The sequence below is a fragment of the Photinus pyralis genome, unplaced genomic scaffold (assembly GCF_008802855.1).
Source record: "Photinus pyralis isolate 1611_PpyrPB1 unplaced genomic scaffold, Ppyr1.3 Ppyr1.4_LG8, whole genome shotgun sequence".
Classification (NCBI taxonomy): Eukaryota; Metazoa; Arthropoda; class Insecta; order Coleoptera; family Lampyridae; genus Photinus; species Photinus pyralis.
The window spans coordinates 3,438,608-3,455,990 of record NW_022170819.1 but is presented as its reverse complement, the minus strand read 5'-3'; the positions used below and the strand labels follow the sequence as shown (position 1 = coordinate 3,455,990).

Here is a 17,383-nt window from a genome sequence, read left to right as displayed (position 1 = left end):
CAAAAATAAAAACTTCTGTAAAGGATTGTAGAAGGGTCTTGGAGTCCGTTGAAAACTTTTGAAATCATCTGAAAGGCCTTGGACGGATTGCTTATTAGACTGTACTATTTTCGAAATTTAAAATAGTTATTTACTTGTAACGGCGAGGTTAATATTAATTGTACTGATAACGCTTAGAGTATGTGTACGCGCTATACTAAATCGAATGGTCCATATGGGAATTTCGTTAACACTAAAACTGTGATACGTAGTTTATTTACGACCATTCGTACAATTTTATACACACCGGGGCCCTACTACAATTCAGACCCACAGATACTTTATAACTGTACCGTGATTCACAGAAATTTTGCACGGCCAATTTTATATCCTCCCGTACGCGTTGATGGTGGCGATCTCTACTAAAACGGCGCGATTGAGCTTGGGCTATCCTAAACTGGATGGAGAGCTCGCACGCTATTGCGATCGAGGTTAAACTGAAACTTTCTCTTTTCTCTCTCTAATTTTCTATATACCGGGTGGTGCACGGTAAGTAGGAACATAGGGATTTAACATGGGAAATTAGTTTTATGCAATATCCTGCCCTCCTGTACTTTTTACAGAAAAAACGTAGAGTTTAAAGTTGTTCAGAATTAAAAGGTGCATACAAAACTGTTTTTACATGTTTTATTCAGTATATCCGATATATCCGCAAATTTAAAAATAAATTTCAACATTTCTGTTATTAGTAGCAATTCATAAAACAACAAAAGTCATGGCTATTGCTATTGTTAAAATTTATATTTAAATTTGCGGGTATACCAAAAACTGTAAAAACAGTTTTGTATGCACAACAACTTTAAACTTTACAGTTTTTTTCTGTAAAATGTACAGGAGGGCAGGATATTGCATGAAACTAATTTCCCATGTTAAATCCCTATGTTCCTAGTTACCGTGCACCACCTGGTATAGGTGCCCAAGTAAATAGACGAAACGGAACCAAAGAAAATGTCGCAACCAATTCCAATCCAATAGTCTGTTCGTATTTCATTCGCTTACACCCGTCTCCAAACGTTCGTCTCCGAACGTGCTCCCAAAAATGGCACATGATTTTCTCTTTCTTTCCTATGTTTCCTATGGCGCAAATATCGACACGTGTATAAAATGCAGAAGTTTATGGTTGAACTAGGAGATATTCGTCACGTCTACTGAGATACGGGAAATATTTATTGTTTTCTTGTTGTCAAGGAGGTTTCGGCAAACTCTACAGGTTTTATATTCTAGAAAATGGAACGTGAGATGAAAGTTAGCAACAAAGTTGATATACCGCAAGTCCTGAAAAGCCCGGGACAAAGGTGGGAAGGAAAACAAAAAAATTCAAAAAACGTCTGTTTTATTGAATTTTTTGAAAACGACGAAAAATGTTTAGAGCTGCCCTGTTTTCGAGATATACTTACGCTTCGGAAAAGTGACAATTTTTTAATTTTTTAATCCAAAATTTCTTAATACATGATTAGGTTATACGTTGCAAAACTTATTGGTGATTAGATTCTTGGCAGGATCTATCTCATTTCGCAATATTTTATAGTTTCGGTCATCCAGAGTTAAAATTTTTTAGGGGGCATTTAGAGATCGCGATTTAGAGATAGCGTAGATCAACCAAAAAACTTCTTTTTTTCGAAAAAGGCCCTAAAAAAATTATGTGATTTAGTTTTCTCTGAAGAAAATTCGAAAAACGACCCAATTTTGAAAATGAAGGACTCTAACAGGGAAATCGTTAAAGTTAACGGTATAACATGTTACATAAAAAAGTAAGTTCTCTCCAAGCACTTTCCAATTCTTCAATAAAATATGGAGTGTTGAAAAAAACATAAGTGTGACACCAACAGCACGCCACTGGTGACCAGAAATATTTTAGAAACATTTTTTTCGATATCTTTTATAGCAAAGGGATTATGATCTGAGGGACCTTAGATGCTCCACCCGGTATATGGCGGACAAATCCCCATAAAACGAGAACAACTGAGTTGCAAATTTAGGCTGCGATCAAAAACTTTCGTTCTTAGCACCCTTCTCAACCCCTAAGTGAAAATGGTGTATCATTCTTAATTTAAACCCACAAATCGTGAAGTTAAAACAGGCACATTTTAAATGTAAATTTTGACTCGATGGGACCTTTCGTTTTTAACATCAAAAATTCCATATCTCGGAAGAAACTGCACAATTCTTGGACCAATCACAGTAAGTGGAGTGAAATGTCTTGTAGGACAAAAGCTCCCACTCTGAACCATTGATATATGCGGCACTGGAGGTGGCACGTAGGGGACGTTAATTATTGTTGTGTGCTTGGTAAATCTGACCATTAGGAAATTCTGCCCGTGTGATCTGATGACATTGATGTGGTTTTTTCATTTCTTATGTAATGTAAATGTAATACGAGTACATTAGCGGATAATTTAAAACGATGTGGTTATAGATTAGATAAGGCAGGTAGTGTAAGTCCCAAACGTGGTGGTAGCAAAACACCACGGATTGTGGAGAAACCTGTGCTCTCAATTCACCTTATCTATGGCACGTACGCTACCCGTCCGAGCTATGTGGGAAATTCACCATAATCTTTGAGGTCTAGCTTTCATATTCCCTGATGTTAGATAACTTCCGCGTCCTTATGTATAAAATCTAATCCGCGAATTGAGAGCCATTCAGTTGATCGACTTTTTCGCAACACGATGCCTTACAATTTTGAAGAATACAGCGAGTGCGGCCACGTAGAGGGCACGATTGCCCACGTTGTGGATCTTCGAAGTGACACCATTACTAAACCTACGGTGGAAATGCGGAAAGCCATGGCCGTCGCAGAAGTTGGAGATGACGTTTTCGGCGAAGATCCTACGGTCAATGAGCTGGAAAGAAGATCTGCTGAACTTATGGGGAAGGAAGACGGCATTTTTCTATCCAGTGGAACCATGTGCAACATAATTGCTGGTAAGTTGGTAATTTTCGCTGTGACGAATTGCGTTGATTTTTCATTTTTGCAGTTATGGTGCACTGTAATAAGCGAAGTGTCGAATTTATAGCTGGAGATAAGAGCCATCTTCACTTATTTGAGCAAGGTAATTATTTATTAGCCGCTGATGTTCATTTATCGCAATTTATGTGTTTTAAGGTGGTCCCGCAGTGTTAGCTGGAGTTCAATCCTCCATAGTTACCAACAATCCGGATGGGACGTTTTCCTTGGAAGAAATGGAATCGAAAATTAGAACCAGTAATGATAGCCATGAAACATCGACTGCTCTAATTGTCGTAGAAAATACGCACAATCTGTGCGGAGGAAGGGTAATTTCTTATTACTACCAAGCGGAATGTAAGTTGACACTTTTTGTTACCAGGTTCTTCCATTGGAATGGCTTGACAAGCTTGCCAAAATTGCTGCGAACTACAATCTACCACTCCACATGGACGGTGCGCGTATAATGAACGCGGTGGTGAAGAGCAAAGTGTCTGCGAAACGTATCGCACGCGACATGGATTCTGTCTGCTTCTGCTTGAGTAAAGGTTTGTCATGTCCAGTTGGTTCGGTCCTGTGCGGCAGCAAAAGCTTCATCAAACAGTAAGCGTTTTTTATTGTTAAATTTGCTTGCCGCTCAAATGCGCTATTTTTGCAGAGCCAGGCGTTTCCGAAAACTGTTGGGTGGCGGAATGAGACAAGTTGGTATTTTGGCAGCGGCCGGCTTGGTTGCCTTAGACGAAATGATCGATCGCCTTCACATCGATCACGACCACGCTTATAAGGTCGCTAAAGGTAATTTAAGCTCGCTTAAATTCGAACCTAAAGTTCATGTTCTTTCCAGCCATTAGCGATTTGGACTCGGATATCGTCCGCGTAGACCTCTCCGCTGTAGAAACCAACATCGTCAACATACACTTGGATACTGCGAAGATTTCTTCAAAGGCTTTCTTGGAACAGCTGGCCAAGATCACAAAGACAGAAGAAGTCAGCGTGAAGGCTCTCTCCTTTTCACCATCCAGTATTCGTTTAGTGTTCCACTGGGAAATTAGCCATAATGATGTAGCGGGAGTAATTCGCAAGATGAGATTCGTGATCAAGGGACTTCACGTTGGTCGTTACATCAAGTAGACGCGAAGAATTAGTTCCAGAATGGACACCAGTATTGCATTTATAACTTTGTTTTTATCTTAACGTATATTTACTTCAGTGAAGGTTCTTTCAATATTTATATAAGTGTGTTATCACCATGTTTAGTCAATTCTTAAATAAAATAACATTATAGTCGCACTTTCTTCTTTGGTTATCAAGTTGGTTTCCCGAGTCTCTCGGTAGTGCGCCAGTCTCTTAACCTCTTGGTAGTTCTGACAGCCCAGCATCTGCACCAGCTGGGTTGCACAATCCTATCTAGGTCTGCCTTATAATTTGGTTCTCTCACAGTCCCTGCCAAGATGGTGCCGAACAAACTGTCGTGCCCCCTATCCAGCTATATTGCCTCCTTATCGCTTTCAGCAGGTTAGGTGTCATCCTGATTCTTCTCAATACTTCTTCATTTGTTAATCAATCCATAGAATCTTTCATATCCTTTCCGCAGATATTCTAAGGATTCAAGTCTCGCCCCCATAGTGAAACACGCTCCACCATTTTTTTTAACTGAGCTCTCTATTTACATATCAACATTATTCGATGTGAATAACTTGCATTTCTTGTTTTGATTTATTCCGCTCGTCAGATCTCTTATGCTCTTTCCATCCGATGTTATCTTAATGCCAAGATAAATAAACTCCTCCACAGTCTTAAGTATAGTCGACCAGGAGTCCTTTTCAGTTTTTCCAACGTTTCTATTAATTCTTCCTCACTGACAGCAGGTATTTGGATGTAGTCAGTAAAAGGGAACATACCTAAGTATCTTTCCGCCCTGAACTTCAACACTTCCTCTAACATCTAGGTATGCCTAATACAAGAAGTTTGGGTTTACAGGGAACGCTTAAGACGTCTGGGTCAGGAGGAGAAGCCTCTTTATTATAATAGAGATCGCCAACTGACCCTAGGACTTGCATTTATATGCAAAGACGAATCGAGTCTCCAAGATTTCAGCTGAAAGATGACAGTGGACGGAGCAGGCACTGGGTGGTCTGCTCAGTCTATCTCATGTACGACTCGAAAGAGGTTCAAAAACTTCGTAATAGCGTTTCGAAAGACCCGGGGCACTAAAGCTTCCATGCGGCAGATATAGTCTATAGAGGGGGGGGGGGGGCACATGTCTCCTAGAAGACCCCTTCCAAATTTTGGGCCTACCGGACCCACCAAAAAGAGTACCTGGGTCGGTGCAAATCCGAGCGACTGGAAAGTAGCTGCCCGGGTGGTTATTTAAGGGTGCAGAAGCGAACTGGATATTCCCGGCTCTTCTACAAAAAGGCCTGAAACCGCTGCTCTTATATTTCTTGCACCTCTTTAGAGCCTCCCTGGCTTTAGTATCCCCGAAAGCTGGAGAAAGATAAAACTTGTGTACCTACTACCTACTTAAGCCGATTCGTGCCAAATAATACCTGGCAAAGGATTACAGGCCCATCATCCATCATCGTTTTTTCTAAAAACCGTAGACCCATTCTAGCATGCTTGCAGAGCTGATACATCCACGGAGACGGCTCTTCACAGCCTCGTGTGCAGGCTGGGGAGATCGGTGGCAGCCCTGGAAGCGTCTAGATATCGATGGCGCGTTTAACAACACCACGTTCGATTCCATTAGTGAAGCTGCTGAAAGCTTTCGCATTGACGGGTCAATCGTAAGATGCATCCGAGACATGCTCGAAAGCAGGGTAATTATAACGTCAATCGCGACGCCGAAGACGACCTCATTGGTCGCTAAAGGATGTCCGTAGCGTAATGTGAAATGTTGCCTCCACTGCTGTGGTGCCTGGTGCTAGACGGGCTCCTCCGTACTTTGAACGAGGACGGAATGTTTACACAGGCATACGTGAACGATCTAACTGGAAAGTTCTCAAACACCGTGAACAAGCTCATACAGAGGGCTTTTGAACAGGTGGATAAGTTATTCAGTAGTCACGGCCTCTACGTTAACCCGGAGAAGACCGAGGTTGTTGTTCCATTTACAAATAAAAGGAATGCGGACCTCGAGGACGTCATGACCACCGTATGTCTATGGTCATGTAAAATGGGATTTGGGCTGTACGTGGGGCTTGAGTCTTCGACTGGTTTGATACTATAGTGATAAGACCACCCAACCAAGGACAACCTGCTGGAAGCAGCTGGGTAAGGTACAAAGACTCGTCTGTTTGGGAGTCACTGGACCCATGAACATCACGCTAACTTTGACCATGGAGGCACTTCTGAGACTAGAGCTTAGAAAGCTGTGGAGGCAGAGGCCCGGAAGGCTTCCATACGGCTAAACGATTGGGACGAGTGGAAGGATCCATGTGGTCTTGGATACGGGCGGATCTTGGAAGAAACCCTCAGTTCCGATCACCTCCTCGCAAGAAGTGATGTGATCCCGGCTGTTTTACTAAAACCAAATGGTTTCAAAATCACTACCCCGGATGCCAATTTACATCACCCAACCTCGAAATTACTCATCCTGGAAATCTGTGTCTCCAGATCATAAAAGAGATAATAAGTGGTCAAAAAGATATGGACCAATGCTCCAGACCACAATGCATACCACACAGTCATTTTTTCCGGATGCAAAAGTCTCTCTGTAATCACGTGTACTAGTACTAGTAAACCGGATCGGCGCCGTAGATTTCAAAAGAGGGGAGAGAATACTTATCAAAAATGGGACACAAGGCAAACTAAGAGATCCTTCTTCTGGTCTTGGCAAGATAAAATAATAAAATGTTTGATAGGGATAGAACATAAACAGTAATTGATCGAGGGTGACATTTCAGGGTGGGGAAATTCTTGACGAGATTTTACTTCTTGCGCTAATGTTAGATTTTGCTCCAAAATATATCCACGGGTAGTTTAACTGTACTAAAATACTTTCCTAAGTAAAATAGATTTACATATTTGTTTCCAACCCGAAAATTTAAAAAATGATCTTTTCCGCGTCCAGTTTGATAGCAAATCAATATACAAAATCAAAAAATACTGACATTTAATTTATATGAATAAATCTATTTCGGTCTTCCCCCACAGCTCTCCAAAAAATCAATCGTGTTCATTGAAACATCCAGTATCCAAAATTTTACTACGGGACTGTACGTAGACACGCTCTACTATGTTAAACAATCCCCTCCAATGAATGAACAATGGATATATAGTAAATACCTGCTTTATTACATAGGTACAAATTGAAAACTTAAAATTTGTATATTTAACTCAGTTAGAAAACCACCGCATTTTAATATTAAACGTAAATAGAAAACTTTTTTGCCTTCTACTAACCGAGTTCATACAGTGGAAAATTCCGTTTGAACATTTCACACGGTTACAAAGTGATTGGATCGAGTCATTCCAAAATGTTTCTATTTACGGTTTAAAAATTCCACTCGTCCAATTTCTTGAAAGGCGCGGTCCGTAGTGAATACAAAGAGAAAATGACACTTTATACGGCGTCTAAAGCTACCCCTTGAATCAGTTAACCTTGGAAAACTAGATCATCTATTTAAGAATCGGGGAATAGAACAAAAACTTGCTGACGTTAAGTCCTGGCTCGTAGCGGACAAAATTCAAAGGAATGGTCGATGTTGCATAATGCAAATGATCGAGTTGTTTGCAGTGGATGATTAACGGTACCGTCGCTTTTTTTCTTTTTCTTGTTTTTTCGTATTGCACAATATTGTGCAAAATCGCACGGACTAACCTTAATTTGAACTTTTTCGAAAAATTCCCCTTATATGATGGTTTTGTCCGTCTGACCGTCTGTTCCTCGTCTAACTCGAGAACGAAAAGAGACAGCGATGTCCAAGGAACATGAGCTGGATTAAAAATCTGGTTTCCAAATGCGAGTGGAGTGACAAAAAATTCTCCTACTGAAAATCGTATGCGATTTTTCGTATGTTGTTTATAATTTCCAATTCTCGTTACAAACCAAAAAGTTCTCCTTTGAATCAAAATTGTTACGGGTTCCACGCATGAGCTGCCCCAGTGGTTTTTTTCCTGGTTGGCCAACACAAATTTCGCGTTCCAGCTTCGCACTTAGCGTTGAATTTCTTTTTAAAGGTACTACTTCACCCCCATACAAATTACTACCGTACTGATTGACGGCTACTTATGTAATGCCTTCTCCAAAAATTTCCCCTGGACGCGCCCCTACTCGTTTTTAATTTTCTCTTTCTTCTTTCACGCTCTAAAATGGTGCTAATAGGTTACATCGGCCATCACCAAAAACCCATCAGATTTCAAGAACGCTGAGTTCGCGTTTCTCACGTGATATCGCTGAGTCGGATGTTTTGGTGACGTAAAAGACATTAAAATTGTGTTATCGTCAGACTGTCGTCAGTAACTTTTCCTAGAAAATGAACCGCTTACAACATATCTGGTAGCCATTGACTCAAACAAATTCCATTAAGAAACTATTGGCTAAAAATTAATTTAAAATAACAAAATTGTGGATTAAAAAGCTACATAGGTCAAATGTATGTGTGCATTCTTTTAAAATAATCTCTCTGTATGTATGAATACAGTGGGACACTGAATATATCTACAATATTACATTTTTCGAGGAAGTTTTTTATGGTATCCAAAATTATAGAAAGTTTGCCACCAATCGACATACTTTAAAATTTGGGTCAATGGCGTACGTCTGCAGAGTCAAAGAGGGCAAATTTTTTTTATTGCATATTCTTAAAGTGCACACCTTTTTGGATATAGAAACGGAAAGAATTATTATATTACATAAAAAAATGTAATTTAAAAAAAATCAAATTGAAGTTGTTTTGTAGTTAACTTTAACGTTATCCTTTTGTTAGTTACCTATGTCCAAGCAACTTAATGTGTCAAAAATCATTAAAAATATAAAAATAAAAAATAAAAACTAAAAATGTTGTAATATCAAATAGTTTGGTTTTTTTATTTACATGTTTTTTCTTTAGTAGCTGAATTGAATACAGACGCACGCCACTGTTAATAATTTTTGTTGGTAGATACTTTAATAACTTTTAATAATTTTTTATACAATAAATTAATATGATAAGCTTTTATGCTGCTATTTCCAAAAAAATTCAGTATTATGTAATAAATTTAAATCAATTAAAAAAACATATGCCCCCTTGACCATGCAGAAGTACGCCACTGGCCACAAAAGGGCGTAGACTAGTAGCAAACTTTTTATAATTGTGGATACCATACAAATCTTTGCAATAATTATAATTTTGCAAATATATTCAGTGTTCCACCCTGTATATTATCATTGCTAGTGAGATGAATAATACGTTGAGTTTATTTATTTAAAAAAAAAACTTTTCGGGCAGTAAAACAAATTTGAGAATCGTGACATATTTAAAAGGTCAGAGATTGAAAAATGCTTCCAGCAAAGTTTTCGATCACTTAATTTGTCTACAATCTACCGTTCCCTCAGAATAAACGTACTTAAATATAATAATTCATCATTACAGATATACGTATATAAATCACATAATTACGTTTTATGTGGATTATTATACTTACCAAAATGCGTTTTGCGTGCGTATGAAGAAACAAAATTTCGTCTAATCGGCGTGATTTCGCAGTTCGTGGCGGGAGCAATATCTTACACAATAGAGAAACGGCCAGTCCGAGGTCTTTTGTTTTTTTTTTCAGGTAGGTATGTGTGTGTGTATATGGCATACTTTACGTACAAGCTTCGGTTATACATCATCGGACTGAGACGTTTTGTTTTGTGTAGCATTTCTGATGGTGAGACCCGCACTGAAGCGTGCAGTCCAACAAATTACCTGAGCACGATTACAATGAGTTCGTATGTTGTTACAGTAAATATAATCCTGTACGGACTCGTACTTTTGTTCTATGTACCTCTACGTATATGTACAAATTATAAAAATTAACCACAAAGCAATTTATACAAGAAGGTACATGGGATCGCCTTTTCCATCCTTATTCTAAGAATTGTCACGACAGTTACAATCATCTCTGGAGCACTAGTACAGTATTTTATAAATAATTGTATTTCTTTATTCCGACATCACCCACTCATTAAGTAGTAAATATAAATAAAATTTAAACGATATCACGCCAACGAGAAGGATTTTTTTTTCAAGTAACGTACCTGTTGTCACTCGAAATTGTGGTATGTTCACATTGCGACACGTCACATCTGACAATTGTTTGCTACCGTTTTCATTTTAGTATCGCGTTTTGCTACATTAGCCGACAAAAAATCCGTTAGTTTCATACTGAACAATTATAGAAGCACAACTTCCGTAAGTCTCACTGTGATATTCTGCGCCAAGAATGCCATCGGGTTTACGAAGAAAAAGTAAGCAACTTTCTACTCTTATTCGTTTCTAATCTTATTAGTTATTTTGAACGAAAAAGAGATATTGGTGGTCCACTTTTATCAGTCGCAACTGTAGGATAGGTGAGTGGTTACTTTTTACAGCTGTAATGTAAATAAGTATAACGGGTTGCCTACAAGTAGGAAAAATTAAATTTGCTCTATTAAAGACGCAATCCCTAATGCAATTTCGAAACCATTCATTTTCTCTGTTAGAGGACACGGTACAACGAATGAACGAACCCACCGTAGGTATCTTCATTCTTCAATAATCTACAGGTTTCTCCTCTTTATGTTGGTGGATTATGAGTACATCAACACGTTGGATACGCACAGGTGTGCAGATCACTGACCCCTATTTTTATTTAGGTCAGTGGTGCAGATACGCAGCATTTCTCCGAACTAAGTACTTTTTAACTATTTATTTGTGTTGAGTACGCGAATCAAGTGCAAAAATACTTACAGATTTATTCCTTTTCTATTTAATAGGTAGATAAGCAGTTGACGTAGAATAAGGTTCCTAAACCTTTTCAGGTATAATAAGGCATTTTTTATTTGAACTGCACCTTCGATATTCAAACTACGGTACTGATAACTGTTTGTCTTTGTAATATTATTACCCTAATAATAAAAACTCAACTTTCCTATTAAAAGACTTAATTTATTTACACATGAAGTTTATTTGTGGTGTATAATTCTTAACTTTGATTTGATATTGAAGAATATGGTCCATTAGCTGCTGAAATAGCAAACCCAGAGATATCAATCTCAAAAAGCCTTATTCGTCCAAAAGTTAGAAAAGATAAATGCGGAAATAAAAAATGTTATCATCAAGTACCATTTTAAGGTTTCCACAGATAGCTGCGGGCCGCATCATAAAAAAGTTTACATTAAGAAAATTTTGATTTTTTATTATTAACATAAAAAGTAGGTATACAAAATAATAATACAATAAAACGAATAAATAGAAATAATCATAAAATCATTAGCACCAGCTCAAGAAAATGTACACGTACAGTGTCTTACAGAATCTATCCAACTACGTTTGTTTCTAAGTTACAGGGTGAAAACGAAAAGTTTGACATTTTGGGATGTATCATATCTTACTACCGATGTAAGATAGAAAAAAGATAAAAACTGCGTATTTTAGATATTTTTGCGTATAATCCAGTGGCGTGGGCAAAAAACAATTTCTGTGATTCGACCCAAACTTGGAATTTTTTAAATGCATCACCCTGTATATTTTAACGTCCATTTTTTGCATTCTTTTTCGTGATAACATTGATGTGTCATTCTATATTTTTTATCTAATTATATATTTGATCATATTTCTCAAAATTTTGAAATGGCATATTTCTACCGTCAGCCATTTTTATTGATTGGTATCGAGTGCCTTAGTTACCATGGATACACTAAACAAAACAAAATCTCCATGAATTCATGGCATACTATTTAAAAACAGTAAAAATAAGGTTTTAATTGATTTTCATTGCTAAAAAAATATATCCGGTTGTGAGTGTGATGCATAAATGTAATCAGGAAAAGGACTGCAAACAATTGACGTTAAGATATACAGGGTGTCACATATAAAAAAATGCCAACTTTGGGCCTCAGACCCTCGGAAACGGTGGTCCAAAAGTTTTTTTGCCTGCGTCACTGGAGTCTACGTAACAGTATCTAAAATAAACAGTTTTTACCTATTTTCTATCTTACATGGATAGTGATATCATTCCAAAAAATTAAATATTTCGTTTTCAACTTTTCACTTTGTATCTCAGAAACAAACGTAGCTAGATTGATTTTGTTTGTGGTTTCACAAAAAAGTGGCACAGGGTCGCGAAAAATCGCAAACTTAACTATCTTTAAAAACAGCTGATTCTCAACCAAAATAGGACATGCGGTACAATTCAATTACATATTTCAATTTTATAATCTGCAAACATCGTGACGGGTCGCAGATTGTAGAACGGCGAGCCACAAGCGAAATGGGGGCCGCGTTTTTGACATGCCTGATTTACATCTTCAAAATCTACCGATTAAGGAATTACCCATGAACCTGTGGTTAAAATATCTTTTGCGGAACAATTAGGTTGTAAAAAGCCTATAAGAAATGGGTCAAATTCAATGACGCTGCAGGGTCACCCGAGATGCTCTGCCGCTTTTTTAGATCTGCTTTAGGGGTTTATTTTAATTGCCTCTTGCCAGAAATTGTGGATCCTTGAAACACACCAGAGCCTGTAGAAATCCCTACAGGAGTTATTAGGTTTGTTTTATTATTGAAACGGTTCAGATAATCCGAGATTAATCAGGCCCTAAATAAAACTACTTTTCTGGGTGTTCTGTGGGACTGAATAACTTATTGCTAATTTTGACAGTTTCAACGTACATATAGTATATTTTTTAATAATCAAAACTTAGCTCCTGTAGGACTCCTAGGCTAAACTTTGTTATCAAAAAACCATTCACATATCTAATGTGTTTTATTAAAATTTAAAATTTTTGTAAAAACCCTTGTACATTCAACCAACATGGTTTTTATACTTGCTCGAGATATTATACTCGCGCTAAACGAATAACGTTTTGAAATACAATAAATTCTTTTACCTATTTGAAATTTGTCATATATTCACATCGTAATATGATACTTTTATTACTTGAACGGTTTCTATACAGCGTGTCTTGCCCCACTATGCAGTACCGATGTTGTCAAATCCAAGGTTTTTCAAAATAAGATGCCATTAGCCAATGAACGCAAAATTATCAAAAAAAATTGTACAGGTTCTTGAATGTACACTTTATCGAGTTAAATGCTCATTTTTTCGTTTATTATCTTTGATTTCTATATCATTTCGTTCAAACGTTCTCTAAAAAACGCAAACTTATCGCTACATGGCTGATTTTTTGTGTAAACTATCCTGATACATAGTGAAGTAGAAGAAGTCATGTCTGTCAGTGAGATCCGTGGCTTAATGTTGGGAGGGGCGCTCAAATATGTCAAATGTTAATAAAACTGCCGATCTTCCGACTATATTTACTTCTGTCGCATTTATTTTGAATCTGACGCCAAAAATGGATGAGACTTTTTTGTACAGCTCATCAAGGCACTTCTTTTTTTATATGTAACATTTCTCGCTATGAAGCTTACTTTCTGAGAAAAGTGCAAATTTAGAAAAATTATGAAATGAAGAGTTTAACACACATTTAAAATTTCTCAAAATCTTAGAAACTCACAAATAAATTGTTATGAACTTTCTTGTAGAGTTTTTTGTGCCACCTTAGCCAGTGTTGCGAAAAGATTACAAACATTTTCTTTAAGCCGTTATGGCCCTTAAACTTTTAACACCCTCAAAAACCAAAGCAAAAGTGAGTTGTGTATAAGAATTTTTAGTTAAATATTATATCCGTCGTACGAGATATTGGCGTAGATAAAAATAATGCGCAAGCCCGATGTCGACTTGATCATGCATCCTTCTCCAGAAAAAGATAAACATTTTACTTTACAGTGACACCTAACGACAAATGCATAGAAATGTTTCAAACCTTACTTCAAGAACAAACTACTAAAGCTGTTTGTGGTAATAACATTCCTAAATAGAGGGCCTTGTAGGGATGGTGCTTATAAAATAAGTGGATAATGTTGTTAAAGCAATCTTATGCATTATGGTTATCAATCCCTGCTTCTTTCGTATATTGTGGTATCATAAACATTTGTATACGTACAAGTTTATTTTTACAGAGAGTTGCGGACTTCTATAACACAATTTCTAAATGGGCCAACCTCTAGAAAGTCCTAAAAAACAAAGGCAATCTAAGAAACCAGTTAGCGACTGTTGAGGTTTCACACATGCATAAGTCACGGTCCGTGTGGCTTATTGGTAAATTATTTCATCTGAATTGGGGTATTTAAGCTGAGTAACGACTTTAAGGGGGGGGGGGTATTTAGTCAACAATTATTGTAATAGTGTGCCCATTTGGGTTTTGAGTATGTTATTGTGTACTTTGATGAAATCAAATCATCCTTAAAAGCATTTTTTGTCAAATGCAAAATGTTAATCATCTTTGAGGTAATGTTTTAGTGGTTGGAGTGGAATAGAATACCCTAATCGCTAGAGAATTTTGTACTCTACAAAAAAGGTTACCACACCTTTTTTGCTGAGGAGTGTAGTTTTCCTGTTAAATGCCAAAAACCAAAAAAATGCACCTTTAGGGGTGGCTCCCCTTCTAAACATGTTTGTTTTGGTCCAATATACAATTGTGCAATCATCAAACGCCCTATAATTTCATGTAGGGCTAGGACTATACTGGTTTTGAAAACACTCGAATCGTTATAAAACAGAACTGTATTAGAAAACGCTTGTCCACACTGCCAACTCACTTGATCGTTACATTACTAAGCAATTATTTCTTATAAATTTGAAACTTATTTGGTGAAAAGTCTGTTACAACATTCCACTTAGACAAATGCAGTTGACTTGGAGAGACGGAGAGTGCTTTTCGGACTTAAATCGAAAAGCAAATCATAGTGATATTAACCCACGCTTTCGTTGTGATTGTGGGAATTTAATCTAATAACATTTGTATCGGAGTTAACTGTAAAATCATAACAAAAATCACTTATGTGGTCCATATACCTATAATTTCAGACGATACCATGACTGTCTTGACCTTGTAATTCAAAGAACGAAGGAGTTTATTACACCATCGTCGACTGTAAATTATAGTGCAAAGCTAATATGGGCAAACATTTTCAATTATCAAAAACTAACAAATGGATCATGACGTTCCCATCATAACTTTTTTTTAATAATGTCTTTGTATGGGGAACGTAAAGCCCCGTGCACACATCGGTCATTATTTTATAATTGAATCGTGGATTCGATTACAAAATGATCCTGATAAAAACGCCTCGTAGATTAATCATCGATGACCCAAATAGAATAGAATTGAATAAATATCCATCCCATTTACAAAATAATAACACAATAATTTAAACACGCTTTTTACGAACAATAAAGCGTTAAAACAATTGTTAGGGCCCGGGGGTTTGAACAAAAACAATTGTGTGCATTACTCAATTAGATAATGCGCGATACATGGTGGCCACTTCATCTTTAGCAACAACAGCAAAAAAAATAGATAGAGTAATTTATTGTTATGATTTTTGCGTTCGTTTCGTACCGGAAAAAAAGGCAATAATGGCCGTTGTGAAATCTTGCAGGGTTCGTAGATGGCGATTACCACCTTTTATATTATATAGTTTAAGGTTAAGCTTGAAATTGTATGATGTGAGTCAATAAACGTGTTGGTCTGTGTTTATACTTTATAATGCAAGAGCTAGAGGCATTGCCACCTACGATTAATGTGGAATTTATAGTCAACTACAGGTACCCGATGTTATAGGTGTAGGTAAAAGAATTTGCGATTTGTATAGCACGCGTTGCAACAGCTTTATTGACTTTTGCGTTTGTAACTCACAACTTTTCAGGAAAATTCGTCAACAGAATATTTTGAATACCTACCTCCTGTAAAGGTCGTTAGCAAATTCATTCTTACAATAAAGCTCCATAAAGCAGCTAAGTAAAATGCGGTCACTTTTGGTCTAGTAGTTTTAACCCACGTATATGCACACCCTATATAATATTTTTGAAAACTGCGAAGGTAGTCTATTAGTTGATTCTCAAAAATGTACAGGGTGAGTCAACGATTGCGCGGAGTAACTTAATTCTTTGAAGATACAATTTTTCGATGGAGGGCTTTTGTATTATGATATGGTTGAATATTCTCCACGTTTTAAAAATATTTGGAATTACACAGGGCGCGCCCACAAAGTAAGGTGCCCAAATGGTACATTTTTTAAATAGATCCCCCTGTATTGAATGCATTTTTAAATTTTACGTGTAATTGTACGTCTTTTTTATTATATGGTCTATCCGAAAAGCTAGTAGTTTTAAAGATAATTCGATTTGTAAGAAAAATTAGACATTCACTCAAACTTGCCACTACCCTCAGTTTAGCTCCGACTGTTTCTGCTATCTCATTCCCTCATCAATATATTAATTTCTGGAGTCCCTAACAATGCCTTAGTCAGTGATTATGCTTCATGATGAATATCTATCTCTTATAATAAGCCATTTCATTTTTTCGCTATAACATTTGTCCAAAAACAGATTAATAAATATAGATATCGACGTATACCTACTTAAAAGTATATTCTTTCACATACATTATAAACATGACCATACGAAAGTAGAAATTGTTTATTAAATCAGGCTTTATTTCATACAAAACGGCTCAGTATTTTTTTTGTTAAATATAGGATTGTTAATTCAGAGGACTAGACAATTTACTCCAATACGAGTGAAAAGTGTAAAAGAATTCGAACAAAATTATTTAGAACTTGAAGAAACGATACAGTGGCACTAATAACCACAAGAATTCTGTTATTCTAATTACGAATAAGACGCAAGCGGCGACTTCAAAGTAAGTAGCCAAAAAATCGCGCACGCCAAAGTTGCATCTTCCTAAATAATTGTCCTTTGATTAGGTCAAATATTGTTTCGACGTTCGCAACGAATCATAGATCATCAGCAGATATTGTAAGAACATACATTTGACGTCGCTAATGAGTGCGTGCGGCCTCACGCTGTGTCGGTACGTAACGAGTTCTTGCGCTGCGAAGACCTAAACCATTGTTATTGGTGAAAACAATGTGTGGTCCACTTTGTATTGCAGATCATCAATATTGATAAAAATCGATAGCCCTCGTCGACGTGTCTTCCATAACATGCTTCTCGGTACTCGAATGAATCAATCTTTTGCTAAACTCGTAATGTGTTTTAATCAGTCATAATACCCTTTTGGACTTAGGTAATGATGCGCTTGTGTGGCATACGAAGAAAAAATCGGACGACTTCCGGGGGTGGAATACATATGGGGCGTTAAAA

General features: G+C 37.1%; 1 protein-coding gene and 1 pseudogene across 1 annotated transcript; both read left to right on the top strand.

The window, feature by feature from the left end:
• Positions 1–2,657: 2,657 nt before the first annotated feature.
• On the top strand, positions 2,658–4,276 carry LOC116178670 (probable low-specificity L-threonine aldolase 2). Its single transcript, XM_031498239.1, has 6 exons — positions 2,658–2,964; positions 3,018–3,092; positions 3,146–3,315; positions 3,369–3,589; positions 3,645–3,781; positions 3,831–4,276. Exons 1-6 carry the CDS (start codon positions 2,709–2,711, stop codon positions 4,115–4,117), a joined length of 1,146 nt encoding a protein of 381 aa, XP_031354099.1. The 5' UTR covers positions 2,658–2,708; the 3' UTR covers positions 4,118–4,276.
• A 1,603-nt stretch (positions 4,277–5,879) lies between these two features.
• The window catches only part of LOC116178312, a 34,862-nt pseudogene continuing 23,358 nt past the window's right edge, over positions 5,880–17,383 (top strand).

Excerpts from the sequence above, each read along its gene's own strand:
- LOC116178670 (XM_031498239.1), top strand. The coding sequence starts at position 2,709 with ATGCCTTACAATTTTGAAGAATACAGCGAGTGCGGCCACGTAGAGGGC. Across the intron at positions 3,590-3,644 it reads AGCAAAAGCTTCATCAAACA|AGCCAGGCGTTTCCGAAAAC; the intron begins GTAAGCGTTTTT and ends CTATTTTTGCAG. Across the intron at positions 3,782-3,830 it reads CGCTTATAAGGTCGCTAAAG|CCATTAGCGATTTGGACTCG; the intron begins GTAATTTAAGCT and ends TGTTCTTTCCAG.